The sequence below is a fragment of the Convolutriloba macropyga genome, chromosome 10, assembly GCF_964194025.1.
Source record: "Convolutriloba macropyga chromosome 10, txConMacr16.3, whole genome shotgun sequence".
Classification (NCBI taxonomy): Eukaryota; Metazoa; Xenacoelomorpha; order Acoela; family Convolutidae; genus Convolutriloba; species Convolutriloba macropyga.
In genome coordinates, this window is record NC_134477.1 from 40,191,572 (window position 1) to 40,218,104 (window position 26,533).

General features: G+C 33.8%; 2 protein-coding genes across 9 annotated transcripts in view; one reads left to right on the forward strand and one right to left on the reverse strand.

Moving 5' to 3' along the window:
• Positions 1-20,383, forward strand: part of LOC142348129 (GPN-loop GTPase 1-like) — a 393,281-nt gene extending 372,898 nt beyond the window's left edge. The window contains exons 2-8 of the mRNA XM_075399313.1: positions 11,582-11,866; positions 12,134-12,257; positions 17,743-17,871; positions 18,219-18,458; positions 18,780-18,974; positions 19,550-19,728; positions 19,982-20,383. Of these exons, the coding sequence (XP_075255428.1) occupies positions 11,691-11,866; positions 12,134-12,257; positions 17,743-17,871; positions 18,219-18,458; positions 18,780-18,974; positions 19,550-19,728; positions 19,982-20,171 (1,233 nt within the window). The 5' untranslated portion in view covers positions 11,582-11,690 and the 3' untranslated portion in view covers positions 20,172-20,383. The remainder of the gene's footprint in view (positions 1-11,581; positions 11,867-12,133; positions 12,258-17,742; positions 17,872-18,218; positions 18,459-18,779; positions 18,975-19,549; positions 19,729-19,981) is intronic.
• LOC142348130 (uncharacterized) overlaps positions 1-26,533 on the reverse strand; it is a 100,258-nt gene that overhangs the window by 2,759 nt on the left and 70,966 nt on the right. For 3 of the 8 annotated variants that reach the window (XM_075399314.1, XM_075399320.1, XM_075399318.1), the window contains one exon: positions 4,302-4,969. In XM_075399314.1, coding sequence (XP_075255429.1) covers positions 4,302-4,530 — 229 coding nt within the window. In that variant the 5' untranslated portion in view covers positions 4,531-4,969. Of the gene's footprint in view, positions 1-4,301; positions 4,970-5,163; positions 5,339-6,067; positions 6,091-6,719; positions 6,928-9,224; positions 9,458-10,371; positions 10,769-26,533 lie in introns of those variants that run through there. The other 5 variants (XM_075399315.1, XM_075399319.1, XM_075399316.1 and 2 more) reach the window with 5 other exon arrangements.

The window sequence follows — 26,533 nt, forward strand, 5'->3', positions numbered from 1 at the left end:
GCAAAGTTTCTTGTTTATGCTAACCAAAGTTTTTTGTTTATGCTTTCTATGCTAAACGAAGCGATAGCTGAGGCTTTTAAAGATTTTCTAGTCTGCATCAAGTTTTCTTGTGACCCCTTGATGATGGTTCAGAAGTTCAAAGTAGCATTTTGTTTTTTGTGCATGAAATCATTTTCATCTCCAGAGCGTGATTTTTTAGTTAGATTGCGGTATAAATGTTTTGATCATACATGAGTCGCATAATTCGGCTCCCACCACTATCATATTTTAAGATTAATTGATCATACGAATTTAATAATTCAATGAAGGATTTCACCTAGCCTAAAACTTTCATCGGGAAGCATTTTTCTCGTTTATGTTTCTAAATAAAACAAGTAGGCTCGTTAATGTGCGTACGCTCATTATGTTCCGACCCCGCTCATCCACATTCTTGACTGAATTGGCAACCAAATGATGAAGAGACAGAAAACTTTCAAAAACAAACATTGTTCAATAAACCACTAATGTAATACAATAATGCCACGCTAGAGGGCCGAGGAAACTTGTTGTTAATAGGACTACTGAAAGACAATAATAAAAACAAACATTAATTACGAAAAAAACTCCATTTCTATATTTAAAAAAAAGCACAAAATCAAACTAGCATCAGATAAAATCTAAACAAAAAAAATAACCTCTACTTCATTAAAAAAATATGGGACGTGTCCTCAATGCGACTGGATAACAGATCGACAAAAAAAGAGCAAAAATGTGTGAAGTTCAAAAATACGTTTCTATTTTTGAAAACTGTTAATTTCAAAGTGATTTTTATCATCAGATACTAAGTCAAATCGTTCAAATGTTCACTTCTATTTCAATAGGAAGCAATTGAGACCTGTCATTATCCATTGTACGTCATTCGATTACAAAAAGGACAAGAACCGGCAAAATTTTAAAAGAAAATGGCAGTGAAGCCGTTAAAACCATAAACTTGTCACTAAGAGCATTGAAAATGTTCAATTGCGTTATATTTTAAAGCCAATTGGACCTACCATTAATGTTAAAATTTAGAGAGAAAACAAAAATCATTTAAAATGTCCCAATATATAAAAATCTCAAACATTCTTATGAATTTTCTTATGAAATCTCAAACATTCTCATGAGTAACAGTAGTAATAATGCCGAGAACCAAATGGTTGAAACTAAAACCTCTGTAAGGATTAAACTATAGCTCACTGCAAACGGGTTGTAACCTGTCTTTACAGAGACAGCTAAAAATCGACCGAAAACGGATTTAAACAATGGGGAAGCTCAAAAATCAAAATGTTCTTGAAAACAAAATTTTTTTCAAAAGTCATAAGAGAGATACGATTTCAACAAAGAGATGGATTTGGTTGCAACAACGCAGGAAGTCAATTGGGACTGTTATCAAGGAGACTAAGGAGTCTCGAGACTCCAAAACATCAACAATTACAGGCAGAAGCCAAAACTTCAAACAATTTTACGACACAAGTGTTCAAGGCACTATAATTATAAGAGGTTATCTGGAGGAATTTTAAATCATATATGTATGTTTTTCATGTGAGCATCAGCTGTTCTTCCTTATAAACAGACTAGGTAGAAATGACAACGAAAAGAAACCCAAAAATTCAATATTATAGAAATCGCGAGAAAATTTTCTGTTAAAATAAATGGTCGAAGCCATCAGTCAAAACATATAACCAATAGAGAAAATAATGTTTGAATCAAGAAAGGTAGTTGAGACTTCTTATTAGTGAGATTGAGTTAAATGGTGACGAAAATGAGACCAAAAAGGAGAGTTAAAATTTTTTTTTGAAAGTTAATTTGAAAGGCATTAAAACCAATAGCTATAAACTGAAATCTTTAAATAGGTTCAGCTCTACGTACTGGGGAAGCAATTGAGACATGTATATGTTGTAAGACAGCGACAGTAAGAACACATAAAGGCAAAATCCACTAAGTTTAGCGAGAAAACTGTCTAAGCCCAAAAGGATCAACTATTCGACAAAGACAATTATCTCTCGGATACGACTTTTAGCAAGGCTGTGAGTTTTTCCAACTATGTTTTTCCCTTCAGTTGGACCTGTCAATAATGTGGTAATTCGACAGGGAAACAAAATGAACCCAGAAAATGTGCAATTAGGCTCAAAACTTAATTTTTTTTTGAAAACTCGTATCAAAACCCAAAAACCATTAGTTAATTTTGAAACCGTTACAGACATTACTCGATAACTCACAGGAAATAGGTTTCCACCTTATGTTACTGGAAACCTATGAGTACGCCAGAAATTGAGCGAAATAAGATAAAATGGTGGCAAAGTTCAAAAATTCACTGACATCTAAAAAATATATTGAAAGTCATAAGAGACATTAGATAACAACTGAAAGCAATTTGTAGGTTCATTTATACCTCGTAAAAAGGCAATTCGATCTTTGATTGGGGAGGCTAAGTCATTGGACGACAAATTATAACAAATGAAAGCAAAACAAAAGAATTTCTTAAAATTTTACGAAAGCAATTGGTCAGAGCCATAAAAATGAGCTTAACTCTGAAACCATAATATATGTTTGTGAGGCCTCAAATTTTGAAACTAGTACCTGTTAATAATTGAGGCCTGGTTTGAAATTCTTGTCAGTAATTTCAATCTGTAAATCCGGAAAATATAATCTATAAATGCGTAAATGTTTTGAAAAAGCGGCCGCGGTGAGATCAAAATCAGCCCTGATTTTGCTGCCCGTCTGAGAAAACAATCAATTGTTCAAATGGTTGCGAAATAGATCAGTTTTTGAACAAAACTTTTGAGTATAACAGAAATATATAATTCACTTTGTAATAATTATCGAGTTTTAATTTGCAAAAAAAACTGGCAAAATTATAATTCCAGAAGACTCCAGAAAATATATGAGTTCCAGAAGAATATGAGTGCAGTTTACGGTGTCTAGTTCCAGCAAGTTTAAAGAAAGTGGGCTAAAACGCAACTTCGGTCCCATTTTTGACGAAAAAAAGTCCTAACCTTAGTCAGCAAGCCTCCTCTATCTTTAATAATAAAATCTTTAATACAACGTTTATCAATTTTAATGTATTTTAACATAATTGACAAAAATTTGATCAAAAATACAAAAATTGTGAATAAAAACAACGGAATTTCGTGAACTTTTTTTACAAACTTTTAGCCCTCGATAACTCTGTAAAAAGTGAAAATAAAAAAATCTATTGAATTCCATATTCTACGCTTGACGGGCTTTCTAATGATGCCACTCACAACTTTACGATGATTATATCGATCGGCCAAAATTTACTGAACAAAAAAACCATTTGAGTATATTGTTCGTCCCCCGCTAAAGTTGGTCGGAGAAACTAATGATGTGGTATGAATCAAAAGTATCATTGTTTTTGCAGCACTCATTTCTGTTGCCTTTTTACTGCCACTACATTCCTTCATTTTAAGTTTTTGTCACGTCCTACGTTGGCTACGTTCAATTGATTTTATTCGAGGAATCTTCTCTCCTCTGGGCTTTGTTTTCTGTGCTGCCATTTGTGATTTCGCTGTTTTTTGAATTCATCGATTGCAGCTATCTTTTTCTCCACCATTTGATTATTCTGCAAAATTTAAAAGAGCTATTTTTTTAACGACCGACAAAAACTAATTTATGAAGTTTACATATAGTAAAACGATAATGGAAAGCCAGGTGAGCGCAGCAAACGCAAATTGAATTTTTTACAAGGCTATATTCATTCTAAAAACTGAATGATTTTTCTATATCATCCAAATATTACGCCATATTGGTACTTAATTTTCAGACCAAAATCATCCTGCCGGTTTCTTTCTTTTTTGTTTAACCTGCTTCAATCCCAATGAAGATTAAGGTGGTCAAGCTCGGATTTTCCACGGAAGTCTATGCTTATTTTCGCTTTTATGCTGAGCCAGTTTTTTAAATCCACTTCCTGTATTATTGTAATAATTTTTATGGCGTAAATGGTGCTTGATCCATGGTTAGAACCACATGAGCTGAAGTGTCTCTTTGCTTCGAAAGAGGTATTTATTGTGCTACGTATCAAGATTTTTGGGGCATATCGGAAAAGCTGAATTCAATAGCGATTCATTGTTAGAGCACTTTAAAGTCAACAAATGTGAAGCCACGTGACATTCACTCTCTTTGGTTTCCGTTTAAAGAGATAGGAAAATATATACAAAAATCAGTTGCCATCAAATCTAGCTTGATATCAAAAATCTAAGTTTTCGTTTTTGTAGTGCTGTTGTGAAAATGTTGGTTGATTACTGTATGTGTGTATTTCTCACCTTGACCGACGAAAGCGGCTGAAGTGACGGGTACGCAGTTAAAAAGCGCAAATGATGCAAGGATAATTGCAAACATGGCCATAAAGTGGAACTGTTCAGGCTTGCTGTAACGGCCCAGTTTCTCTCGCTTGTCTTGTGATGAAATGTGATGTTGCTTGTTGCTTTTACTGTTTGTTGTCGGGCTATTGATGGTTGGTTTGGTAAACTGAATTGAAGACATGTGTGACATTTATATTGAAGATCTGAGGTTTTTATGAATTGTGACCTGTGACGAGTGGGATAGCGCTTAGTTAGTACAGCAATACGTGGTATAACACTTGACCTCGCAAAGAGCCAATTCAATAATGCAAAGATATCTTGGGTTGATTTTTAGGAATAGCGATAGATGTTATTTTGGGATACCTGTGTTTATTAAGTTGATGCCACCAGGTAATTGATTAATTCACACCTGCAGGGGAAATTTATTATAGATTATGTAGTAACTAGTTAGCGGGATGATGCTTTGGTTGTAGTATGTTGCAACTCCGGTGGAATATTTTGTTACAGTAAATTGAACAATGGATTTGATAACGTATCTGAAGTACTATATAGTGGAATAGAATTTATTTGAATTCGAAGTAGCTGCTAGTTGTATTGTATTGCTCGAGTAATTGTTTGTCTGGCTCGCCCTGAAATATCAAAACCCTCTTTGATGAAACACTTTCCTTTGATAACAACCAGACCCTGGCTGAGGGCTAAATATTTCTCTCTTCTTCTTCAAGTTCAATTTTGTAAGTGATTCAGTTTACTGGGTCCTGTTAAATAATTGATTGTGTGTTAATGTAACCGTAGCTTATATCATAACATGTAAGCTCTACGTTACCTGACTTGCTGTTGTTGACTTTAGCGAGAGGATGGAATGCGTGACTATCTTGGGAATTAACAAATGCGCTGGCCGTTAAATAAGCTTTCTATTACTCTTATTGCATCTTAAGAAATTTCTTTGATCTATTCTGAGAGTTTCCTCAAAAATGAATGTGAATCTGAAACTTATTGTTTTCGAAAGTTGTCAAGCTTTAAATCTTGAGGAGCAAGAAGTTCGGTTCTAATGTAATTATAACAATGTAGTAGCAATTTCAAGAATATACTTACGCGGCTAGTTATTTTTTAGTAATTTGGAATTTACAATTTAGAACTTTGGCATACTTTTGTCACAAGTCTTATATTTAGCCGCTGTCTCATATGAAAGCGGATGAAGTTCTTATTGAGTTATAAACAGTGTAATAGTATTTTATGACCGTTTTTGGGTGATGTAAAATGTCTGTATAACGAAGTTATTAAAGAGGTATGCGCAAGGACGCGAATGAATTAGGGGGTGAGGTCAATAAACTAAGTAGGTTTCGAGAATTTTTATGATAATAAAAGAGGATATTCGAATTATACAGTCTGGCGGCCTTGCTTGCTTAATAGTTTTCTAAATTTATGACCACTAAGTCCCTGAGATCACATATTACAGCAAACTCGCAAATTTTTTGAGGATTTTACAAGTCAATTTTCGTGCATTGGTTTTTATCAAAACACCGACAGTTTAATTAGACTTAACTATTCTTGAAATTTTCGATTTTTCACACAGTAGGCAATTTGTAAGTTTTTTTCACATTGGACAATTTGCTTTTTCTCACTGTGGGCAATTTGTATGGTTATCTTGAAGTGTGATAAATTGTGTATTAGTATCCTACAGGTAATATGGGTGGGATATTTGGAAAAACACGAAAGAGCAAACCCACAAAATTGAAATTTGATTTTTCTTTTGTTTCGTTTCTGTATTGAAGGCCTTGGAAAATAAAAATCTATAACGCTTCGATATTTTGTTGATATTGAGCATAAATAATGTGCTAAAAGTTTACGAATAATTGTGCGCATCAACACCATAAAATTTGTAACTAATATCTACATGTTTTACCAAATGAAATAATATAATTTTATTCCATAATTTCGCTAATGCTAGCCAGACCTCCCACTTTTAGCATGCAACGATGTTTGATATTTATTTTAAATGTTGTGTCGGCCCAACAAATGGGAGGAGGATGTTTATGCCGGCTAGCCAGGCGTTTTCTTTTTGTTCAGTGTTATGGCCAATGGATTAACGTTGCAAAGAGGTGCAAAAGTGGTATTGTTAAAAAGCTTTTGAAAATTGATTGGTGAATTGTTATTTTCCACTTGTCGATATGAAAGGGGAGAAATTTTCTCCGACTTTTTAAAGGCGATTTATTGTTGGGACAGGATTCAAAAGCGCCAGAGTACAAAACGAGTTCTCAATAAAGAAAATATCGACCTTTTAACTATGTATGTTTTTCTTAAAATTGCCTTTTTTCTATTTATAACATTATATCTGAACTCTATAATCAATTTTGATCTATACCTGCTCTATCTACCTACCTTCTCGATAGGACGATAAGAAGCTGCTACTTTCTTTATCGGAGAAATTTTTGGTGTTGAAGACGATTACGATTGACGGGTTTCACTTGTATAGTGCATTAAAATGTACTTTTTAAGACAGGCTAATCTATTCATCACACTATCTATCTGTATCAATCTGTTTTTTGTATGTTTGTGTGTAACTATTGCAATATCTATTTATACATCAATGTGAGTTTATGTGTTGTGTTTAGTACTGTCAGCTTTTTTGCCTACTGGTTGTCTATCTTTCTATCGATTTGTGTCGAGTATTTCAATCACCTTTTATGGTCCACAACAAAAATGTCCCAAATTATGTGTTGCTTAATGCGAGTATCGCTAATGGGGACATTAATCATAGAGCTGAAGGTGGCGTGAATCACTTCAAACGACCGAAAAACAGATAGACTGATAATGTTCAAAGTCGTGAAAAAAGGTGAACAAATAAAAAGGACAACTTGCGAAAGGGCACATTTAAAAAACTTACAAAGCGAGAAAAGAAAATTAAAATAGAATTCTCCAGTGAAAAGAAAGTAAACAACGGAAGGTAAAGAAGGAAAAATCTGCAGCGGAAAAAATAGAGCTTTAACTAAATTTTTAGAATTTACTAGATGAGCTCTCAAAATGCAGTACCACAAATTTTCGACCGGCTTAAATTGGACTCTTGATGTGAATTTTTTTAAGCTAGGAGGCTTGGTAACATTCTGGTAGAATTTTCTGACCCGGCTAATTCGCATTGCTAGCTCAACTTTTTGCAAAAGGAAGCATACATAAGAAAATCTTGTAATGACAGTTACAAGATTGGCATAGTAGTATGAAGTTTGGAACCAAATTGTTAGGCTTTTAACTAAGGACAGACATGAATACCAGTGAACCTTAAGTAATACAAGCATAAGGCAAAAATTTATATAGCTACTCTTAAGATCTGCCGATTGAGAAGTTGGTCAAAAACAGAAATTATAGCCGTTTACTCAAGATTTCAAAAAAATAAAAAATTTTAAAAGCTTTTATTCTACATGTAATGACAGCAAAAAAATGGTTTAATGCATAAATTTGCCCCTAAGGTCTCCTCTATCCGAACCTGTAAATTAGGAAAAGCATGCCGGTTGCTGGGTTTGTATTAAAGTTCGTTAAAAGCATGTTTTGGAATTTTTCAGGAAAGAAAAAATGGATATTCACGGAAAATTTTGAAAATAGTGTTCATCTTTAATCATTTCACCTTAATATCACAACCAAATTTCACAAAATATCACATTAAATATAGGATGAATTTTTTGTTGTGCAGTTTTTCAAGTAGAAAATTTAATCATGTAAACAATGAAAGGCAAGTGAGGTGCAAGTTTTTTTCCAAAATATAATTTTTTGAAACATTATTTAAAGAGCGTTGGCTATCAAATGGACACATTCAAAAGTTCAGTCTTCAGAAAACCGATTGGCGTTGTCAAGAATCAACCTAAATGAAAAAAAAACATAAGGAAAAAATAAAATATTGACAAATATCAAAAATTCTCCAAAATTGTATGAAATCAAATAGCGTCAATTACATTACAAGGCAGCATAGGGCCAATTAAGTGTGAACACAAAACAAAGTTTAGATTCATATTTGGCTCGCTATTAAACTATGAAGACTTTAATTAATCATATTAGTGCTAGAAACCAAAAATATCAAAAACAGTTGCAACTCAAATTTTTTTCTTGAAGTTAATAGTGTCAGTCATAAGAACTAAATTTTGTGAGGTTAAACCATTTAATAGAGATTATTGGTGACACTATAGCAGTCAGTGGGACTTTTCATTACTGTGATGAAAATACAGAAAAAAATTTTATAGTGAAAAAAACTGAAGAATTCACTTTTACAACATGCCATTGGAGATTAACTAAAGCAATATGTAGGTTAATCTTTACCTTGTCAGACTCAGTAAAAATACAATTTAAAGAACAAAAAGTGAAAAAATTTGCAAGTTTTTACGTCTGAAAGTCAACGGATCCATCGTTGCTCACGGACTAATTCGTTCAACAATATATTTGCATCTGCATCTCAAAACACGTGCATCTTAATATCTTAATTATATACATGGCCGAAAATTAACAAGACAAAAGCTAAAACGGAATTCAAATGGCCGCTCGTGAAAAAAATTGCTGCTAGAACAATGAAATGTTGAAAAATATTAACATAATTGAGCCAAATTTAATAGAAATTGAACAGAAAGGACCTTAATTGTGAACTTAATCAACCTGAAATGTCAAAGATTCCTAAAAATTTTAAACCCCGATTAACTCCTCGAAAAAGACAAATTTAAAAAAAAACGTGTATTTAATGTATAGAGTACTCGATTTGTGGTAAAACGGTATCACCTAGAACTACAGAAACAATAGCGATGGGCCAAAATTGACTGAACGAAATCTAGATGAGTATAGTTTCTCCGCAACTACGGGCTCAGAACAATTATATTGAACTCCTTTGTTGTAAAAGGGATTTAATGCTACCTTTTTTGGCACAGACTAGTTGCATTTGATTGGTAGCTTGAATATGATCTACTTGACTGATAACAGCTGATTTGTCTAGGTAAACATCCTTCATAAAAATATTCGAAGAAAAATGCTTTTTCAAGTTTCTTTTCAAATGGATCAGAACAAATTTTTGTTTGATTATTAAGTTAGTACTGGCAAATATTTTCAAATGTGTTTTGGATATCGATTGAATCCCAAATGGTAGTTAGCGTGGTAAAGTATTTCCGAATGTTTGTTAGAATTATTGATTTATGTTCTTCAATTTATCTAATTTAATTGGACCTTCTGGCGATGTTTAGATAAGCCTAATTGGGTACTGTTTTAAAGCAAAATTGAGACTGAGCTACTTAAGAAGTAAAACGCACTTTAAAGAACCAACAACGGAATACTGAGTATTAAATGGGTTGAGGACTTTTTGTTAGTGTTTTTATTCTTTTTAGTCGGCGGATTGTAATTTTATACATATAGGTTGCTGATTTCAGAAGCATTTTTATTATAAGTTCCTTGATGATTTGGTTGACAATGCAGTAAAATTGTATATATTTTCACTTTTTATCAATGCGGTATCTGTTAAGTAATGGAAAGCAATGTTTCAACGATTATCTAAGGATCAAAATCGACCCGAAATGTTAAGTTGTAGCAAGAGGTTCTTCTTAAATTAAGAAATTTATAAGCCTTTGGATGTGACCGCTTCTGGCTAATTAGCAACTGCGTTGTGAGTGTAAGATCTGGAATGTGATGTGCTTGTAAATATACTAATGGTCCTTATCCGGGCGGCACAAACAACTCGTCAAAGGATCATTATTTTTTCCCCGGAACTATACAACCCCCTTTTTTATGTAGCGGCAAGTGAAACAGTCCCCGCCACCCGCATACACCTAAATATTCTTACGAGCACTTATAATAGGCAACCTTGGTCTGGAGAAGCAAAACTTGATTTTTCGTGATACAGCTCAGATACCTATTTAAAAAGCTGGTCTTGTGTCCAGACGATTAATTTTGCAAGTCGGCTGAAGAGTCTTTACCAAAGTGAACATAGACATTGTAAATGTTAGACTTTTCACTGCTGAATTTTTTGGTTAATTTAATATTGACATTATGAGGCGTCATTTTGAGATCTTACCTGCGAATGCTGGAGGCTAATTAAGTGAAATATTGTAAAACGGAGTCTATATCAATCAAAAATGCTAAGCTTTGATAGTTGGAGCTTTGAAAGTAAAAGCGTTCTTATCTTGACAAAAATTGAAATAAGGATGAAACTTTGTCTGCTTTTTCGTAGGCGAGGCGAAAAATTGTAAACTGATTTTTAACTCTTTTTAAGGAAATAATTTCCTTTTGTTAGATGTTTGGTTTTGTTCGTTTTCTTGGTATACCCGAAGTTAGCTGAATAGAAAAGTAGAAGATGAAGTTTGATAACAATGGAAAGAATATTCTTGAAAATGATGAAAGCCTCCTGAAATGAGAGGTTTTATACTTTTGATGGTAGCCCGTGTGACCGCTCCAATCAAGCATAAAAACGTCTTTGCTCCATTTATTATTGATAACTACTTAAGTTAATAATTAATTTAGCTATGGTGCAATTGCGTCCTATTAAGGATGCGTTATTCACGCAGGACTTGTATTACTAAGGAAACAGTAATGGGGAAAAGTCAAAACTAACGCAGATGTAACACTTTCTGTGCAAGGGGTCGCAGTCTCTATCGTGTTTTGTAAATTCCGGCTTGTGTTAGAAAAGAATTATATTATATGCGGTACAAGTGTTGGTCTTTTTATAGTAGTAAGAGACATGTATTTAAGGAAGGTGTGCGGTGTATTTTGACCTTTTAAGGAGGCAATGCCAGTTCATCAAACTTATTGGGTTCACCTTTTTTGGTCTGTAGATGATTTCTGTGAATTTTCTGACAAGGTAGTTATATTGAAATATTTAAGGCAGAAACGGCCTGTATATGATTTTGGAAGTTGAATAATTATTAAAACGTTATAATAACCCTATAAGTTCAAGAGATGGCTGATGTAGGGAGAGAGGGTTCACCCAATGAGAGGAAAGACTTCATTAGACAATTTGGTCTCACCCAATTAGAGGGGAGCCAGGCCAGCAACAAAAATGTCATCCACTAACCCAAATTGAGAGGAGTGGGCCACGTGGTTTTACCGATGTAATTCTGACAATGAAAATGATCAGTGTGCCCAAACGGTTTTGTAAATTATTACTACTCCACCACACACAACTAAGCTGAAATTAGCCAAAACTAGAATTGAATTTTATCAATTAAAAATTAATTTGAATATTTAAGAATCTAAACAGCAGATGTTTAAAGAACTGTTTTTTTTTCAGAACCGATGTCGGCAATTAAAGCTTGAAGAATTTAAACGATGACTTCACCGATTACAATTAATGAACAGAGCAGTTGAGTAAATTGACCCAATTTGGTACTATTCGCTATGGAGGAGTCACTTAGTGTTTCTGCGGCATCTTCTAATGAATCAAAATCGCTGAATGATGAAACGGAGATGGAAACTAGTGAAAAGAGATCAAATTTAGAGGAAGACATGACTTGCAAAAGCAGTGAATCTTTTGAAGTTTGTAATATTGGTGCACAACGAAAGAAAAAGAGCAGGTATGTATTAATATTTCTCAACTTTTGACAGAAACTAATGGGAATGCTAAATTGGGAAAATAAGGAATTGTGACGATACATGTAGCGTCAGGAACCGAAAAGCCATTTTAAACGCTCGAAAACATACCTTCCTCCTTGACTTTTTCGTAAAATTTACCAATCTATTTCGGGTAATTGTTATGATAATTGTGTGCGGTACATATAAAGGCTGGACGCTTTCAAAACAAATGTAATGTTAAAATAGAGAAAATGTACAGATGTTTTCAGGTGTGTAATAGTTCTGGGAATGGCTGGAAGTGGCAAAACGACATTTGTGAGGCAGTTGAATTCGTTGCTGCATGTGAGGGGTCACAGCAGTTACGTCATCAATTTGGACCCTGCTGTTAATGAGGTTAAATTTTTTGCGCGTGGTACAATTATTTCAATTAATAAAATAATTTTTTTGCAAACACTATTCTTGCTATGAATTTTTTTGATAACTACTGATTGTCAGTTCAGATGCTCGGGTCATTTTATTGTAAACAAAGAGGCTTGGTAATGTGCGATCGCACACAAGGTTCCGACCCCGCTCATCCGCAATTTTGGCGTAATTGTCTACCAAATGAGGAACAGACAGAAGCCCCAAAAATTAAAGTATTTAAAAAAAATTGGTGTATGAACGAAAAGATGGCCTCCAAAGCAATTAACTCAGTGGAATAAAAAAATGATGCACTAGATTGATGAGATATGCCACTATTAAGAAAGCGATTGAAGCTGAACAGCAAAATCAAACGACAACAAACATCAATTACATCAAAAACTTTGTTCGTTTTAAAAATCAAAACTTAATAACAAAGTCAACATACCGTCAGATAAAACTGAAACTAAACAAAAAAACTTATAAATCACCAGAAAAGATATGGGACCAGTCCATAATAACGTTTGGTAACAATTAAAGAAAAATCACAAAAACAGTAAAAAATTCATTTACTTTTATAAAACAATTAACTACAAAGTAATGAAAACTTCAAAGTCAAGTAAAATATCCCAAAGGTTTACGATTACCAGTGCATCTATAGGCGTGACTTGCCAGAAAACGCTGTCGAAGCCGTAAAGCCATATTTTGGCCCTCAAAATATGTTTGATTGCGCATTCTTCAGACACTGATAATGTAGTATATGGCCTTTCATTAATGAGAATAGGCAACAAGTAGACAAAAAAAGGCAAAAGTAAGTAACTTTTAATTTTTTTTCGAAACAAAATTACTTCCAAAGTCATGAAAGCCATTAATTACAAAATAAATTAAATAGATTCATTTATTCGTCCAAATGATTTATTCGTCCAAGTGAACTGATATTATCCAGACTTTGCCTTGCGTCTACAAAAAGAACGTCAATTATGAAAAAAATCAAATTAATTTGTGAAAAACCGGTGTCGAAGCCAGTAAGGTCATAACGAATTCATTCAAAATATTAGATTTTGTGGCACCAATCCTTTTGACACCTTCTTTGGCACCAATAATGTCATATTTGAACTGTAATTAACAAGACTAAGTAACAAAAACACCATAAAAAGAACAAAATTGCGAAGTGTAAGTTTTTTTTTGAAAATCAATTGTTTTCTAAGTCATAAAAGCCATGAGCTATCTACTAACATCAGAATATAGGTTCATCTCTTCTTCCTTGAAAAGTCAATGAAACCTGTTGTTATACAGGAAATTTTATATGACTAAAAAGACAAAGTAATAACAATAATAAAATTCATTTAATTTCTTCAAGAATTGTCGAAGCGGTTAAAACTATAATTTATATCTTTCGGGATTTGAATATGTTCAATCGTGCCTTTTTTGAACGCCAATAATGTGATATGAGAACCGTCAATAATGTGATGTGTTTAAACTTGAAAACGTGAAAAACTGGCAAATATCTTAAAATAAAAAAATCTGAAATCTAGAAGTATCAAAGCCAGAAAAAATCAACTCAAGGCTTAAAACCTCAATAATGATCAAAGTTTGAATCAGTGAAAAGGAGAAGCATTCTCTCTTTGCTGACACTAAGCTACAAGTTGGCTAAATTAAGAAAAAAAAATTAGAGGAAAATTTCATTAAGCCATTATTTATTTAAAAATCAAATATTTTTAAAAGTCAAAGCAACCATAAGCTTTCAATTAAAAAACTAAATGCATTAACTTGGAGCTGCTGAGGAAGCCAATTGGACTTACCACTACTGAGCTTTGATCTGATATGTTCTGTTTTTTAATTAATATATAAAAAATCAAGTTTTTGAAAAAAAAAGACGGACTGATTTCAATCCGAATTCTTTTTGGATTGTAACAGTCCAAGATTGGTCCAAAACTAGCACTGCTAATGCTTATCCTCCATTAGGGACATTTATTTTTATGAATCTGATAGATATAGATAGTTTGTTAGTGAAAAACTCAAAAATAAATTCTGCGTTTTTGATAAACAACGAGTAAAGTTAGCAAAAAACTGCAAAGTTCTTATTACAGAGCAATCTCGACAGAAGTTGAAGTAGGAAAAGCCCCCCTTTGAGTTAACAAAGATTGTATTAGTGTTGCTTGGGGGTTTACTTCCGGCAAATTTAATCAAAGTCGACTAAAGAAGCTTATTACTTGCTGTTTTTGATGAAAAAGGCTGAATTTTGAAATATTTATCCCAAATTTTTGACAAAAAATTAAGTGGAAATAATCAACAATAACTTTTTGTCTATGAAAACAAAATCAACAACACTATTCATAAAAATTTCAACAAATTTTTTGGCAAATTGACAAAAATTTATGCAAAAATTCCGGAAAATGTGAATAAAAACAACGGAATTCACTCTGCTTTTCTCAGAAGTTTAAACCTCAATAACTCCCTGTAAAAAAGGAAAATTAAAAAAATCTTTTAAATTCCATATTCTACGCTGGACGAGCTTTCTAATGATACCAGTCTCAACGCTCTACGATTAATATATCGATCGGCGAACTGTCTGAACAAAAAAAACCATTTGAGTATATAGTTCCTCCCCCTCGGAACAATTATTAGTAACTTTGCTTGTACCTTTATTACGGGAATCACTTTGCTAATTAATCAAAAAGCATGGTTAACTTACTGGATATTGGTAGTAGTCAAAACACAGCTTTTAGATTCAAAGAAAGTTCGAATGTTTCTGGAATAACATTGTTGATGTTCAGTCAAAAATTGAGATGCCGTTTTTCTCCTTTGGAAAATTTTTGTACTTTGCTACTCTCACAACAAAATGATCTTGCAGTTTGGCAGTTTTCGACTCTCCAAATGTCGTCCGTATTACTCGTTTTGCCGTAGAGTATAACTTTTTTTGCGGGGTCCGTGGAAATTTCTGCCGTAATTATCAAACTCCAGAGCTGTATCAGAGTTGACAGTAAATTTTGGCAAATAAGGCATTGACTGAAGCGTGATCACAAAATGACTTCTAGTTTAACGCACACTTCAACGTTGTTGAGTCTTTCCTTACTTTACAATTTCATCAATTTGAAAAGCATACATTTAACGCATAGATGAGAATTAAAAAATTTTGTATAAATTTGCTTCGAATCTTGTGTTTGTGGAAAAGGGACAATAACTTCTGAAGAAGACCTGTTGTAGCTGTGCGTTGGATGCCCGCTGGTTACTATAATTTGTCCTTTTAAACTGAAAAGTAGTAATAAGATTTTTCACAGAATATTTCAATGGAATTTCTCTATGACAAAAAAGTTGACACTAAGTTGATCTAATTTTTTCACTTCGAATTATATCCGTTCAAGTGTAGTTGTATTGAACTCCAATCTGTTTTTTCTTTGACTAGTTGCTTGCTGTTCAAACCACTCTCTTCCATTAGATTTGAAAGGTTGTTAATATGAACTACGAACAAAAACGAAAAAAACTTTAATACTAACGTTGTGAATCAACTCTTAAGTTTCAAATTGGGCTACCAATTAATAAGCACCAGATTTGTTATCTTCTTTTTTACGTTCAATTGTCTTAGAATTTTCTTCCGTCGCTGGTGAAGTGTTTTTTTAACGATTAGATAGCCGATTCTTTCCTCTTTCTGTTGCTGTTATGCATAGCTTTTATACAATACCGCTGGAGCATTGAACGTGCCGTGGCTTATATCTTTAGGTAACTGGCCAGCAAGTATATTGATTTTATGTTTTGGGTGGCAACATTATAAAGCTCACGTATAAAACCTAGTTAATTTGTCATTAGTGTTTTTTGCAGCCGTTGATTATAAATGTCTAATTATTTGCTCTCGACAAAGTCTGAAGCAATTATTGTAAATGCGTGGTCTTTTATATGCAAAATTTTATCGCGAAGGTATTTGAGCTTTTGTTCTAATATATTGTTTCGTTGGCCTGTAATTTGACTTCTCGAATGACTTTCACGCTTGTTTTGAAATTTGCGTTATCTAAATTATGCTCATTCAGAATTTCATAATCGATGGTAAGAATTATGAGCACGCACAGAAAGTTTTATATTTATAGATTAGTGTGTACAGCGGTTTTAGATTAATTGTAAAATAGCATCTGGCGTACGGAGACCTCGTTTTGGAAACCCTCCTTGACGTTTTGCGCCTATAAGAGTTCTCTAAATTTTTGCCAAATATTTTTTGACTTCTTAGGTGGGCAGCCCTGCCTGTCGCTTGAGTTGAATTTGTCCAACGTTAGTCGATGTATTTTTAATAGCTGACCTCTTTTGCTCAGCAGGTTAATATAGGTGCCCTTTTAGTTGTTCGAATAAAATTTTGTTTTGCTGTACCTTAGTTCTCAGCTTGTTCAACATAGTTCGACTTTTCTTGGCTATTTTCATTCTTCTCTTTCTGTTTCTTTTAAACAGCAGTTGCGCAGCAGAGCAATCTAGAATGATCACAGTCAAGACCAAATCAAAACAGGTACGAACCCATAAAGCCCAATTTTAGGTGCCCGCTACTTTGAACTTAGTTCTTATAGGTCTTAGTTGCCATCTCCAGTGCCTGTTGGTATTGATACCAGCCCCTGCATCACCTCATTAAGAAACAGGAGTGTGTCTAACTACTGATTGATATAAAAAATATTTGGCACTTCGAATTATTTTTTTAAGATCAATTTTCTGTCCTTTCAATCCAGATCGGGTTTATGGGAATTAATGGCGGCTGTTTGTCGGCAATCCGTCGTGTATGTTTTTTTCTTTTTTATTAAGCGCTAACTTTTCAGTTGAAATGCGGACGATTGAGTAAACAGGTTTGAAAGTTTGTTTGCTTTGGCGATCCACGGAAGTTCTGGTCATTTTTTGCTGCGGTTGAATAAATGTTTATACTTTCAACACGACCTAATTTTTGTTGTTTTTGGACGTATTTTTTATCATTAAACGGACGAGGCTTTTTCCGAATTACTGTCTACAGGAGAATTTGAATGGTCGGATTTAAAATTTTATATGTTCTAGAAATAAAACAATTTAGAGCAGCAAATAGATCATTCGTTAGTTATGAGCTGATTAGAACTCAAAGCTATTAAACATTTTTAAAAGTCGAGTTATTGTTAGCGAGCGTCAAAAATGCGTAGCAAGCGTGAAAAGGCCGCAAGGTTTTGTAAAATGCAAATAATGCGAACCGAATGTTCTGGTGTTAGTGTACATTTTGCTGGGTTTACGGTGCCACGTATTCTAAAAGTGCTGTAATTACCAGTTTTTTTGAAATATCGATCAGGTTCGACGATAAACGCTTACTTGGGTTTGAAATATGGTTTCAGCCTCCAGCTTAGTGAGGGGCTGTGAAGTCAAATTGAATTTTAGAAGGCATATTTTAGAGACTAGTGTTGGCAACATTTCAAATGTTTGGCGCTTCTGTCAGGTTTTATATTCAGGCTTAGTCTAAAAAAATCTAGCTGTTTGTTTTTGTTTGCAGGTGCCCTACCCTGTCAATATAGACATACGAGACACTGTGAAGTATAAACAAGTCATGAAGGAGTACGGATTGGGACCCAATGGGGCTATCATGACGTCACTCAACATATTCGCCACAAAGTTCGATCAGGTTCAAATCATTTATTATTCGTATATGGATGCTTCAGTTCAAGTTTCAGGTTTCGGTGTACCAAAGATTATCCGCCTAGGGGTTATTCCATTGATAAATAGAGATAAACGCAGATTAAATCAATTGTTTACAAAATTACATTGATTTTCACCGGAAAACTGAAAGCTTGATTTCATTAGGCTACTCTTAATCGTGTGGGAGCTAAGAATTTGATTGGATATCACAAAGTTTACAAAAGTGCTGTTTAGAGAATCCATTACCCAGCAGCCATTTTGAATAGCAGAAACTGGCTTCAGAAATGTTCTAATTATCAGTGTCAAGTGTTTTTCTGAACCGCATACTTTCAGGTAGTTCGCTTGCTTGAAAAAAGGCAGACGCAACTGAATGATGGCGAAAAGCAACAAACTGAAACGCAAAGTTCTGATAAAAGAGGAGCTGCGTCGAGCAGTAGTGGAATAACAAAAGACAGAAGTGATGAAAGTTTGGACTATGTGTTAGTAGACACTCCTGGCCAGATTGAAGTGTTCACGTGGAGTGCCTCAGGTGCAATTATCTCAGAGTCCCTTGCAGCACACCTGCCCACTATGGTAAGCCAATTAGCCATTAAGCCTTTTTGGGAAGTCCAGTCTAGAAATTTGATAATGGTATGCTTTTAAATGAAAATTTTTCTGGAATTTGTTTGCTGCAAAAAGTTCTTGATGGAATAAAATTGGACCGAAATTGTGTTTAACTTGTAGAGGATTTTGAATAAGGCTCTTCACTTTCGATTGAAAAATTGAGAAAGGACACTAAAATGAGTTTGGAAAAGTTCCTTTGGTTTTGTTCCTGTTGGTTTTTAGGTAGTTGTTATTTTCTGTGCAGTTATAGTCTTATAAAAGTCTGTGATTGATCTTTGTTGTGTTATGTAGGTTGTGTATGTTATGGACACACAGAGGAGTACATCCACAGTTACTTTCATGTCCAATATGCTCTATGCCTGCTCCATTTTGTACAAGAGTAAACTACCATTCATTGTGGTTATGAACAAAACAGACATTGTCAGTCACTCTTTTGCAGAGAAGTGGATGCGTGATTGGACTGTGTTCGAGGACGCATTGTCTCAGGTAGTGCTGACAAATTAGCCGAAACGATGAAAATCGCAGGAAAAATCTAACTAGCAAATCGGAAGAAAATGCTTTGTGTAAATAGAAAAAATGCATTTTTTATGTGCGTGCACGTACAGAAAATCCGAGTATCCAAATGTATTATGTTATCACTTGATAGTTTCGAAAAGTTTTCTAATTGGCTAGATTGATTGCATATGCAGATCTTAGTATGCTGACAGACATTCAATATTTAGTGAAGTCGGTATTTGAAACTTAAAAAACTGATCAGCTCCTTTAAGAAAACAGGGAAAATTAATTTCATCAGATTATCAGTTCTATTATTTTTCTAAGAAGTATGCTAAAGATAAACCGGGGACATTTCTTTTTTTGTTTGCGCAGTAATAACAGACAGCAGTTCCTTGTCACGGTGATAGCTGTAAACTTGCATATGCTTTAATACGCTATTGCTAGCGTGATCAGTGATACCAATGGAGCAAAATACCTATCTAAGTTGAAATCTGGGAATTTTAAAATTGAGGAAACTTCTAATTCTTTATTTTCGCCGAAATATTTTAAAATCTTTCCTTTTTCAGGAGACTTCATACGTGTCCAACCTAGCCAGAAGTATGTCTTTGTGTCTGGAGGAATTTTACAGACACCTCAGATGTGTCGGATTATCTTCCCTTGCGGGTGTAGGGTTCGACTCCCTTTTGGAACAACTGGAGGAGGCAACTGAGGAGTATGAACGGGATTACAGGGCAGAGTATGAAAGGTGAGATCATGCGTTTTGATTGAGAATCCCAATTAGGGTAAACGATCAATTTCCGCATACAAAAACAGCTTGAGTGACTTGACACAATTTGATTTGATATTCGCATTGAAAACTGAACGCTGTGTTTTGGTTTTACCTCGTAAGAAAAAGTTAGGAATTAATTTCTAATAGTGCAGAAATAATGACCAAATCAGTTCTGAAGTATGAGAAAGAAATTTAATTCTCCAAGTAAACTTCAGTTCAATTGTTTCAGGCTTAAAAAGAACAAACACTCAGAGGACGAGAACCGACAAAAAGAACAACTTGAGAAGTTTCTTAAAGATCACAATCCTCAGATTAAAGAGAGCACTCGCAGTAAAGTCACAACAACTTCAGCTACGAACCAGCCAATGACTTCTTCTGCAAGTGTGATCAATAAAGATGCAACTGATACTGTTGATTGATGAAAAACCGCTTGTTTTTTATTGAATAAAATTGTCATTTTTCGAGCCAGCTGGCTAAAGTCATTTCTGTGCCACAGAAATTATAACGAAAGAATTTATGGTTCGTTGCTTTGGATTGCAATAGACAAGTTAAACAGGTTTAATTTCGTCGATTTATGTGAAATTGTTTTGGTTTTTCTACGTGAAATAGCAAAAATAGTTATTCGCTTGCATCGGCTTTATTAAGATTGAGTTTCAAAAAAGGTTCTGAGCTCTAAGTTCGTAGTCAAGTTCTCAGCCGAAGTTTCTTATACAATGACGCTGTAGGTATTGTGTAACCTACCGTACCTGTTGCCGCTGAATTCGAAGAAACTGACCTTATAACGGACGTTTTAAGTTACATAGTTTTATGCAGCAAATTGTGCCGGTTACATTCTTTACCACCATTATTTACGTTGTGTTATGTAAATTGTAAGTTTCAGTTATGTTTTTAAGAAGGCATGTATTTTTGGTCAAAATGTTATTGGCGATCCGATTGTATTCTCAGTAAAGTTGAACTTTACCGCGGCTCTCCAAATTCTCGTGAAATTAATATATCTTTTACTGATATTAATATTTGATCATTTACCAATTTTTTTTACAAGCATTTGCAAATTTCTGCATTACTGGAGTCTACAGAATTTTTCTTCCAGAACTGTGCTCTCTTAAAGAATTGTTTTCCATCGTTTTGATGGTCTTTTGGTTTGCATATTGTGGTCAGTGCAATAAATGAACTTACTGTTTTAAACATTGAATGTTTTTCTTTTGATGTGTGTTGTTTTGCTCGACGCATTCTTGATTTTGAGTGTAAATGCCTTGGCTATCGAAATCAACGCTTTCAGAAAAATTACCTTTTTAGTGCCTTCTCATTTTCCTTTGAGGTATTATTTTGAATCGCACATCTTCTTTTGGTTAAAAGAAAATCTGCAGATTTGCAAAACTTGGTGCTTGTATTTAATTGCTCTCAAACGAAGTTTGTAGCAATTATATTAGTCCTGCTGGTCTTCTTTATGCGATTTTTCGCTTGACCAATTTTTCGTCTGACCCATTTCATTTTTCGTCCTCAAAAACGGGAGAAACAGGTAGCGCCCAGTGCGCATGAAGTGCTCTTAGAGCTTTTCAGCTCAAACTGTTTTGGAGACATACTTATGGTGTGAATGGCGGCTCTTAGAGGTTGAATACCCCTCCACTGTTGACCCCCCCCCCCTATTGCCACAACCCCCCCGCGCTCTTACCCCACTGTCGCCCAACCCACCGCTCATCAGCCCTCAGTGCACCCCCCGCCGTTTCTAGGTACTGACGAACAGTCGCTGCTAAAAAGACGTAAATTTATACTATTTTGCACAATTTTTAAGTTTTTCGAAAACTTTTGACATTTTTTAAAATTTTTATTAGCCCTAGGTGTCAAGAAATCTCCTCTAGATTATAATAATAGGTAACTGCATAGTTTCTAGTGGTAATGGAATGATTTCAACATTTTAACTTCACGAATTTTAGCATTTTTTTGACAAAACGCGCAGTTTTTTTCAAGTTTTTGACATTTTTCATATTCAGTTCTTTCCAGACCCAGTGGCCAGGAAGCCTCTTGAAGGGTTTTGTAATAAGTTACTGACGAATTTTTATTGGTCACAGAATAGTTTTTCAACCTTTTTAATGTCACAAGTTTTAGCAATTTTTTTTAAATAAAACTTGCTTTTTTTTCAAGTTTTTTTTTTTAAATTTTTTGTCATTTTTCTTAGGATTTTCAGCCTCAAGAGCCTAGGAACCTCCTCTAGGGTTTGAAATTAGTCTACTTTCTTTTTCCTAGATGTCGTTGAATGTCTTGCAAAATTTTAACATCACGAATTTGAGCATTTTTTGACAATTTTTGCCTTTTCAATTTTTTGACAGTCATTATTCCGGTTTTTTGATCCTAAAGGGTCAGAAACCCCGTTAGGGTTTGATAATAAGTTACTGCAAATTCTTGTAGGTCATGGATTAATTTTCACATTTTTATCTTTTTTTAAATATAATTTTCCATTTTTTTTCAGGTTTTGAGTTTTTGTCATTTTCTAGGTTTCTCTAGCCTCAAGAGCCACGGAACTTCCTCTAGCGTTTGATAATATGTTACTATATTGTTCATGTAATGGAATGTTTTTCAAGATATTAATATCACCAATTAAAGCAGTTTCTTAATATATTTGCAATTTTTTTCATATATTTGAATTTTTTCCGGCACCAGGGGCCTTGGGACCTCCAAGGTTTGATAATAAGCTGCTGCATGGTTTCTAGAGTTAATAGAATGTTGATCAATATTTTTATGACTCCAGTTTTGTAGTTTTTGGATCAAATTCAATTTTGTTTCTAATTTTCGGAGAATTTTTCTCATGTTCCAACTATATGGATCTCTATGAGCCAGTGAAACTTTTTCCGGCTTGAAACTGGGATACTGGATAGTCTCTTGATACAATGAAATGGTTCTTAAGATACTATCTTGAGTTCTAGCAAGATTTTTTTAAAATTTGCAATGGTTTCCAAATTTTTTTAAATATTTTTCTTTTTCTGAGTTTAATGGCCGTTACTGGCCAACGAAACTTTTTAAGTCTTGGAGATGGATTACATGACAGGAGCTTCGAGAAAAAAAATGTTTTTGAACTTTTTTTTGCTGCGAAGTCAAAATTTTTGGTTTTTATTTTTGCCTTTCTCAGTTTTTATATGATTTTTTTTATTAACAAGGCTAGAAAACTAGAAGTTGCAGAGTCGAATCCCATCATGGAAAATATTCTGATCTCTCTCTGATGGTTGGAATTTCTTTCCCTCTCTTTCTCGTTCACGTTTTAGCTATCTCTCTCTCTCTCTCTCTCTCTCTCTCTCTCTCTTTGATGATGCCGCACTTCAGCTGCTGTTATGTGGCGTAATGTCATCATCTCTGATCCTCATTAACAGATTTATAGTTTGATTTATAGTAGAAATGTTTTTATTATTTGATTTATAGTAGAAATGTTTTTATCAGACATGACTTAACAGGCACTTATTAGGAAATCATTGTTAATTGCCCTCAAAAGCAATTTGTGGCAAATATATTAATCCTGTTTGTCTCTTTCATATGTCTCTTTCAATCCTCTTTGTCTCTAATTTACAACGCTTTCTTTTGAATTTTGATTCTAGTCATTGGCCAAAGTAAGTCAGAGCAACTGTTGTTCTCCGAGTAAAAGTTTAGCTCTTCTGAAATTCCTGCTGTGTTAAGCTTTTCTCTTTCGTGAAGTGCTCGCTGAATATAATTTTATATCGCTATGTTGCTGTTTTAGCAATTTTTTGTATGCTCAGTTGCTGTGATTTTTCTCGTCGAAAATGATCAACTAGCCTAATGTTATCGAAACGAATTCCTAAAATTAAGTTTATTTTGATAATACCATTAGTTATGAGCATTTGCAGTTAATATGGAGGCTCGGAAATGTGCGTTCTCACATAATGTTCCGACCCGGATCAATCACGTTTTTGACTGAATCGTCCACCAAATGAGGAACAGATAGAAAACTTTAAAAAATTACCTAATGCTCAAAAATAATTGGCGTCTCCATTTAAAAAATCGTTTGAAGCTCAAACTACTATGCAAAATAAACAATAACATATCAGAGGGCCAATGATACTGAGAGTAGTAGGCAAACCGAAACACGAAACCAAAAAACAACAAGCTTTACTGAATCGATAACAGCATCAGATAAAAAGTATGCTAAACCTAATGACTTACATTTCAACAGAAAAGATATGGGACCTGTGTTTTTTATAATAAGTAACAAGTAGACTGAAATACGTTTACATTTTTTGAAAACAATTAAGTTCTTGAGTTAAATTGAAATCTTGAAAACATTTAGCTATCGACTGAAATCTTTTATTAGCTTCGTTTATACCTTCTTACAAAACAATTGAGACCAATCATTTTTCAAAATTGTTAGAATGTCATACTAATTTAAAAAAGAGCAAATACAGGCAAATACCAAAAAGTCACTTCAGTTTTTCGAGGAAACGATGTCGAAGATTATAGGATCAAAATCTAGTCACTAAAAATATTGATTATAATCAATTCCGCCTTGTTAAAGGGCGCCTATTGTGATACGCGACTTGTCATTAATATGCCATTAATGTGATTATTGGAGTAGACAGCAAAGGAGAACCGCAACTGCAAAAACTGAAAAATGTCAAAGAAAAATTTTATGAAAACTCGTATTATCAACGAAAAAAACATTGTTTAAATAGAAACAGCACTGGAGACTACATTGTTTCATTTGAAAAAGCATGCATCCTTTGTCTTTGCTGTGACTTCCCTGAAAAGATGCACAAATAAAATTGAAATTGGCAAATCTCAATTTACCATTATTTTGAAAGATTTCAAACGCGTAAGGCTTAACAAGCATAAGTTTTCAATTGAAAATTGGTAATTGTTTTAAATTGCTACTTCTTAGGAAACCAATTGTACATGTCAGTAGTGAGACTAAGTCGAAAGATTAGACATTAAAAATAAATGTAGGCAGAACTCAAAAATTCACGAACAATTTTGATGCAAATGGAGTTGAAGCAAGAAAACATAAGCTTCTCACAGAACCTATCATGTTTGCTCATTAGCCTAGAAAACGTTTGCTTTGCGCTGAATTTATGTATATTCACCGGCATCCCTTTGCACGTAAATTTGACCATCAATAATTGAGGTTTGATTTGAAAGCCTTCTGATGTGGGACTAACGTAAAAACAAAAAAAGGCAACATTTCAAAAAATACACGGCCCCGTTACCACCCGATTATTTAAAATTTAAAATTTCATAGCCAGTCCAAAAACTTGTCCTGATCCTTCTGCTTCTCTATTACGACATTTTTGTGCCAAATTTTAAGGAATTAGCTTATTTCACCAAAAAGTCGCTATCAAAAGTAAATGATGAATTTGATAATTTTTGAGTTATTTTACCAAAAAATCATTGTATCAACTGAAACGATTACATAATTTTTAATAGCTCCTTCGATACCTAATTAGACATAACGAAATGGAATTTTTTGAGACTAAAAACCATCAGCTTTACTCATAAAACACAATATTGATTCATGGGACTTAATTGGAACATAAAGGGACCTTTTATTAATTGATCCCTGAAATGAAAAACTTTCTTTTAATTGGGATGAAAAAAATGACAAAAATGTTTCAAAAATGATAGACCTAAAATACAATCAGAATCTTTCTTCATTGCTATTGCTGCGCGGTTGTTGAAAACTTCATTTTAACTAAAAAAATTGCGTATTACTTTTCTTTTGCAGGCGAAGATCTTCATATATCAAAAATAAACTATACGTTTTTTGTAAATATGGGTTTAAATTTGCAAAAAACCTAAATGTTATTTCCAGAAAGCGTTCTTAGGAACCGGAATTACAATTAGCCCGAGTCTGAATAAAGGAAGTTTGTGTCAGCAGTTTTGATACCTGCACCAACAGTAAACTGAGCAAACTGGAATAAAATGCGCATATTTGATGCTCTTTTGTATGAAAAATGGTGAAATGTTAAATTTTCAAAACTTTAGCTGAAAATTGTGCCAAAACAGTTGGTTTAATTTTCTCGTCATCTCTCTTCTATCATTAAAAGTGAAACCAATAGGCTTGTGTTTGCATTATCATATTTTAAGAAAAAATGAACAAAATTTAAGCAAAATTTGCGAAAAATGTGAACAAAACAAATGACGTAAGTGTGACGTTCATTTTTCATTAAACCGCCTTAACTCCCTGGAAAAATTCAAAAATTTGGATGTAAAATTTTACGCTTGACAAGCTTTCTAATGATACTACACATAATCCTGCACGATGAACATATGGATTGCGAAAGTTGACTGAACAAACAAAACCCAGTTGAATATATTGTTCCTCCCCCAATCACATGTGCTTTCGCACATAATGTTCCGACACCGCTTATCCAAAATTTGTTTTGTCTACCAAATGAGGAGGGTACAGAAAACTTTTTTCAAAAAAATCTCATCTGATAAAAAAATTTTTCTATGAGTAAAAAGATTATTGCCTCCAAGTTAAGTCACTTTGAAGGAAAATTAAAGCAGAATGCCACATTAGTGGTCCCATGAGACCTGCCATGATTAAAACTACGAGACCAGACAAAAATCAAATAGCAAGAACAAACATTTACGTCCAAAACTCAATGTCAAAAAGGGTCAAATGAAACTTAAACAATAAAAATAAATTTGTAAATCTTTAGAAAAAACTTGGGACCCTTCCTTGATGAGACTCAGTGCCAGGTAGACAAAAATGATGAAAAACGGCCTGATAAAAGTACTTGTTTTTTTTTAAAACAAATAGTTGCCAATAATCAAAACCATT